Source organism: Thermobia domestica, chromosome 12 (genome assembly GCF_964235325.1).
Source record: "Thermobia domestica chromosome 12, izTheDome1.hap1.1, whole genome shotgun sequence".
In the NCBI taxonomy this organism is placed as follows: Eukaryota; Metazoa; Arthropoda; class Insecta; order Zygentoma; family Lepismatidae; genus Thermobia; species Thermobia domestica.
This window is the reverse complement of record NC_137465.1, coordinates 123,766,239-123,773,341: the sequence shown is the minus strand read 5'-3', so window position 1 is coordinate 123,773,341 and position 7,103 is coordinate 123,766,239. Positions and strand designations below refer to the sequence as shown.

The window sequence follows — 7,103 nt, the reverse complement described above, 5'->3', positions numbered from 1 at the left end:
GGTTACTTATTTATAGATTCAGATCCAAACAATCTTAAAACATATTGATTGAATTATATGAAAACAAATATTTGTTTAGATTTATTGTTGTCTATATATCTGTAATAATATGTCTGTACAGTATATAAATATTTCTTTTAAAGAAATTGTACATTAATTTATCTAATACTGGTGTTATAGGAGGAGTGAAGGTTGTCCCACCTTGGAATGTATTTTCTTCAATGGGCGCAGGATTACGAAGAAAAGTATAAAGGCCTGTTTTTTTCGTCGGTGATTGTTCAATTTGTTTATTTTACATAAAATAATACTTGAAGTAAAATACGCTAATTTGAAAATCTTAAATTACTTGTAGTATACTAAATAATTGTAATATAAGAGTTATTCAGTTATTTAACTTGTTTTATAATAACACTAGCCTACGATGGTTCTGTTCTTCAACATTTGATTATGAATTCCTATGTATCTTGGTGCGCTTAATCCATAAAGGATCTCAGTTTGTTTCCATCACGTCGGAAGTGTTTGCAAATGGCAATGTACCAAATATAGTACTGAATATGTCGAAAAATATCACAATATGCGACGTAAAGACATAGTTGGTTTGTTCTGCAAAACACGTGGTATTATGCGGCTTAGCAATGGAAGAAAATAGAATAGAATATAATAGAAAATAACTAATGACGAGTTTAGGCGTTGTGTCGACGTTCCTTTAGATCTGTCATGCTGTGTTTCCGACTTTTCCGTGCATGTTCTTTTCTGTGTTCATTTCGATGCAACATCCAGCAACGGTCCGTCATCATTATTGTATTCCATCGTCCTTTGTAACACTTTTCCATTTCTTGAATGTCCTGGTGGAATCTCGCACCCATCTCTTCACTAACAGCACCCAGATTCTCGAGAAGTAGTCCAAATGGAAGTGTAGGAAATGAACCTTCAAACTCATGGAACAGTCTAACTTTTCGTACTTCTGCAGCATAGTATCAACAATAGACTTGAAATTCAGTTCCTTCTTGTTGCCCAGAAACTTGGTTACTACGTCTTTAAAGGCGACCCACGTTTCTTTTTCAGCAACCGAAATACGCGAAATACACTTGCTCTACGAACGTTGTTATCTGTCCTTTTTGCCTTTCCAACATGAATTTACCACAGATGCAACAAAATGAATCTGCAGACGTTTTAAAATCTCTTGTTACCATGTCGAACACAGTATATTTGCTGCTCCGCCGACACACGCACTTTTGATCGCGGAGGATACTTACGAACAGTTGCACCAACACTAACAGTTGCAGTGTACACCAAGTGCTGTCATCTACCGGTTTGTTTCCAACAATTCGCTTTCATCATAAACAAACCGATGGCACATTTCCTATGTTCTGATATCTGTCCGTACGTCTCATATTTGTAATGCTTAGACCTATAACACGTTGCGATACATTGCAATTGCAACAAATTCTGACGTGGTGGAAAAAATTACGGTCCTTTTTAAATTAAGCGCCCCAAGATACATAGGAATCCATCATCCAATGATAAGAAAACATGACACAACCGAAATAATGCAGGCCTGTGTAATCAATTGGAAGGCAGTTATCATCTTATCATATTCATTTGAATGTGAATTTAAAGTCGGTTAGTTATTTAAATTAGAAGTATTTTGTTTATTAATTTAATTTCGTTCTACGGTTCAAAATTGATTTATTTTTGAATACTTATTTTACACCATTCGTAAGTTATTATTGTGAAAGCTCGAGAGAGTACTGATGTACTACAAATTATCTAATTTCCGTGTTTATCAAGAGGAATTGTTTCCATATTCTTTTTATCAAGTCTATAAGAAAAGTCTTTCGTTTTTAAACCTCCAAAATAAGGTGTGATTTCTGTTGCATTGTTCTCCAGGATTATTCAATTGATTTAAGATGAGACAATTTTTTTTTTAAGTTAACATTGGTATTTCTTAACAATAAATATTACCACGAATTCAAGTTAAATAAAATGTTCAAAGTAATATCTAAAATGTTTAATAATTTCATATTAATTTTATTTTAGGTTTCCAACAAGAAAATAATTACGCAGAATGTATGTTGTGTTTCTTTCAACTTGCTTTAAAAAGTCATATTTGATAGATGATCTTACAGTTCTTACCTTAGATTTACTTTAGATAGAGTAGATAAGAACAGCATAAATGTGCTTTTTCTCAGGACAAATCTACGTCTCACCGTATATTAGCATTGCTTTTGAAACTAATATAGAAACGTCAGTTTTCGTCAGCTAATTTAATTTTGATTGTAGTTACCTTATGACACACTAATTTCCATAGATGTGTCATATGTTTAGCTTCGGTTGAAGTAGGTTAGTTTAACCTAGAGTTATTCAGAGCTACTTATGTTCACTATATCTAGCTTAGAGCTCTTAAACTTCTGTTAGACAAAAAGCTATTTTATTTTATTTTTTACTTTTAACATTTTCGTGCATGTATAAAGTTAATCTACACCTGCATTAACTAAACAATATAAAGGTATTCGTGAAACACGTCTCTCTCAAGCACTAGCGGAAGACTTGTTTATTGTCCATGCATGGAGTAATTTTGATGAATAAAATTTCGAGAGAAATGCTAAATAGGCTTTTGTTTCTTTACATAATTGTTTCACTTTTAGAATCATAAAATCATAACAGTTTGATAAATCTAATATAAATGTACATGTTTACTAATACACAGAATATTTTTGATAAATTTAGAATTCCACTTACTCCTCACAATGTATAAGTATTAACAGTCTTCCTGGAAAGTTATGAAATAACATTCGTTTATGTTATATTTACTTATATATCTTTTATTAAAATGCAACTTTAGTGCCTTATAAAAACAATAAGGACATTACTTGATTTACCATAACATGATACTGAACTGTAGCCATCATTATTTAAACATATATTATGTTAATAACCAAGATGCCCATTGATTCCTCAAAACATTTTTGTATTGGCATAGAAGATCAGATATAGTATCAGAGATCAGTATTACATATAATATATGCTGTGTTGCTTTGCTTGAAATTTGATTAGATGATTCACTATTTAGAGATTCACTACCATGGATTCGGTTTCCTTTTGAGGCAACAATTTGCCATTTGGTTCCATAATACATAAATTCAATGTTTTTACATAAAATTAATCTTATATCTAACACAGACATATAGCAATGCACTACTAGAATCATTTTTGATGTTAGAATTAGAAACATATTTTATCGTATTACTATAGATGAACCTGGCCCAGCACTAAAGTCATTAGCATATATTTGTCGGATTAAGCTGTAAATACCTCTATTGTTTTTTTGTATTTCTTCCGGACCAACATATCTTAGTTTACCTTTCCCAAATGTCAAGTAAGCAAATCCATCTGGTGTGTACAGAGTGCGGTATGGCCACGACCATATCAAACAATATTTGTCACTAACTCCATTTATTAAACATTTAAATGTTACGTAAGTGCCGCGTTTTTTAGGAGTTCCAAATTGGCCAGTATAATGGGATTGAAATGAAAATTTGTTGACAGGTGGTCCTACGTTCTCCATATATTCTTCATCTGTCTCGTAGTAGTCCCCTTCCTTCCATTTGTCTGCACCAAAGTCCGATCCACTCTCATAGTCATTATCTATCAATGGATGTAAAGGTTTGTTTTTTCTTCTTTTCTTCTGTTTTGTACTAATATCAGTGTTGAGGATATCATGTTCAGGTATCGATGGTTTGTCAGAAGTAAGTGGTAAAGCATCTTCTTGTAGACCATAATCAGAATCATCGTCATCATAATCATAAAATATATTATCATTCCTTGACATATAATTCTCTGGCGGTGGTCTTCGTTTGCGCTCTGGAACCTTTACACGTTCCCCATTACTAGTGATACCAAAATTTTGTTGCAAGCTTTGTGAATTTATTGATGCTGTAGATACATTACTTTGCAGTAAACTGTTTGTAGTGTTTAGCAAATTTGTTATAACGTCTAGTGCGTTTGAAATGTTTGTAATTCTAGCTGGTGTATCATATATTATAGAAGATTTGTTTGTTGCTAAATTGTTTAATATACTCGGAATAGTTTCTTGCTGGTCATATGAACTTCCATTTAAACTGTTTGGAGTAATTGAAGAGTTAATATTTTCTGATGATTTAAGTGTATTTCCACTTTCTGAATTTTGAACATATCCAGGAACATTCACCATATTTATCTGGTTCAGTACAGGTGTACTGGGTAATTGAGAGATCAGTTGTATAGGTTTAAACAACCTTACAGATTCGGAATCTTGTTTTCCGGGACTACTTTTGTTATAAACTGCAGATTCCATGCGTTGGTCCATAAAATTTGCATTTCCTGTTAAATTTCTAGTTTTAGGAGTTTCGCTTTCTTTTACAGGCACATTTTCAGAAAGTTCAATCCTTGAAGATATTCCAAGATTATTGTTTTGTTCCATAGGCATTTCACGAATTGCAAAATTTAATAGTCCAGTGGAACCAGCACTCTCGAGATTAATAGGAAAATTCTGTATACCGCTTCCTATATTACTGCTTATGTTATTTTTATCAGCATTTGCAGATCTCAAACCTAATCCTCCTGATGGAAGAAGTACACTAGGAACTTCTGAAATCCCAAAGTTGGGAACTTCCACATAACCCACAGTGCCTAGTCCTGGAACATTGACCTTCACAGTATTCTGATTTTTTGCTACAACAGGTACATTGTTTACTATTCCCGGTTGGGGAGATAATTTTTTTTTATTTTCATTATTCAACATAGATGCCTGATTGTTAGTCGTATTCAAATTCTTCGACTGTGATGAAGATGCCACAGGAAGGGGAATATTTTTAGGTTCAGAATCAATTATACTACTTGATTGGTTGTCTGTATTAAATGATCTATATTGGGCAGAACCATTACTACGGGAATTCATAAGTGATGTTCTATAATTGGGACCCTTCGTTGTACTTTCAGTGTTACTGGATATATTAGATACGTTCATTGTATTCTGCAAAAAGTCATTTTGAACCATAGGTTGTTGACCATATACAGTCGACTTGTTTGAAGTTAAATCCTCTACTTTGCTAGTACCCTTCAAAATTTCCCCATTTAAAGATTTCTGCATATTATTATTTAAGCTCATAACGGTGCCCGTTCCAAACAGGGTCGAGTTAGGAGATAAAAGAACTCCTAATCGCAAAGGACTAAAAAACTGAAAATTAAGACCGTTTGGAGCAGTTACATTCTGTACTATTGAGTTTTGAGTTGAATCCGCTAAGTTCGTTCCATTAACGGAAGATATTTTACTACCCATAGATCTCATTATATTTGGCAAAGCTGTAGTGGCATTTATTAAATTGTAAATAGAAAGTACTTTAGAATTAAAATTAGTGCTTACTTTAGGTCGATTTGTTACCGTACTTCCTACTTCGGGCTGATTAACTGCTGCATTGATTTGTTTCAAATCGGGACTATTGATAAAAACATTGTCCATAGCATTCGGGATATTGTAAGCACTGACACCGATGCTGGGTCTCTGCAACTGCAAAAACATATTACTGCTAATATTGTGAAGCATCGATGGTAATGTTTCAGTACTTATTATCTGAGAAGACTGGTTATAACTCTGTTCGTTTATCAACCCGCTTTGTGACGTACTCGTATTTGACACAGAAGACTGTGGAAGTGGGTCAGCAAAAATGTGCTCCGGATATGTTGTGTTGTACTGGGAAGGTTTGTCTCGTATAATTGTTCTTAAACCACTTATTGAAGCACCGTACGCAGTTGGCGTGTTTCGTACTCCTCCATTTTGATTTTTCTTAGATTTTCCCATATTTCGTAGTTCGGTTTGTGTTTCTTCTCTAGGTGATTGTTCATTAGATGTCTTACTTGAAGGACCCATTCTGAAAGAAACTTTGGGAAGTCTTGAGTTTTTTGGGCCATCTACAGGCGATATGCTTGTTTCCATACTTCTAATACCAGGTTTATTGCTATTAGCTACGTTTCCTTCATCATAGCTAGATGTTTTCTGTGAATTCATCGTCCGTAGTCCATATTGAGGATTTTGCAGTGAACCTGAAGATTTCTCAATAGCTTGTGCATCATTTAATGTAATAAGCTTTACTCCAGTATTTCTGATATTTGTAATTCCGAATTTGATTTGAGGTTGAGAAACGTAACCGATGTCTCGTGTTGGATTTAAAGGTTTGTTGTTCCCTCTTTCATTTTCTCGGTTAAGATCAACAATTTTTGACTGTCCAATATCAGGAGCTTTAAGTTTTGGTAATAAATATTCATTTTCGTTAGCGGAGCTAATGGCATGTACAGCTGCATCTGTTAAATCTAAAAACCTTTGGCCTATCTGATTAGATGGTTTAGCTGTTTTCTTTTCGTCTGATACTGGTACATCATGAAATACATTACGTTGTTCTGTCTCTTTCCTCGCTGTTGCACCAGTATCCATTTTGGTCTGCCTGGGGCCACCTATCTTAAATTTAATTTGTGGACGCTGAATTCTTCCCACTTCTCTGGGGGTGGAGCTACTAGGCGATTCAATATTCCTAAGCTTAATGTTGATCGAGGGACTTCTGTAAGGGCCTGTGATACCCATTGTGTTTACTTCATCTTCTATGGCGCTTGTGATTTGAGAAGGCGCGGCTATATCTCTTAGGTCTAGTTGATCCATATTGAATCCATATGCTCCAGCTGAACCTGGATTGGATATCGGAATTGCGTCACCTGAAAAAAAAACACCCAGATCAAAAAAGGAACTCTAAGATAGTATACTATCGATTGGATGTAATTTTTGAATAACAACTACATTTACCCCAAATGATATTGATTTATAAAAGAGGGAAATACTTCAACCATGCTTCATCATCTTTAGATTCGATTATGAATAACTGCATAAAAATACCTAGAACTTACTTTAATGTGTGTCTATTAGATAAGTAGGAATTTTGATTTGGGCCTGGTTTGAATGTGTGATATTTTTTTCTGCATTATGCAAAGTGAGACAGTTTCACAGTTTAACGTGGGATTTGAATCATGTAAATTCATAGAAATAGGAAAATGATAGATCATGTAAATATTATAAA

The 7,103-nt window shown here is 33.9% G+C and overlaps 1 protein-coding gene across 1 annotated transcript in view; it reads right to left on the bottom strand.

The window, feature by feature from the left end:
• Nucleotides 1-2,826: 2,826 nt before the first annotated feature.
• Nucleotides 2,827-7,103, bottom strand: part of LOC145666617 (uncharacterized) — a 68,017-nt gene continuing 63,740 nt past the window's right edge. Inside the window, exon 7 of the mRNA XM_081734055.1 lies at nt 2,827-6,744. Within this exon, the coding sequence (XP_081590181.1) occupies nt 3,239-6,744 (3,506 nt within the window). The 3' untranslated portion in view covers nt 2,827-3,238. The remainder of the gene's footprint in view (nt 6,745-7,103) is intronic.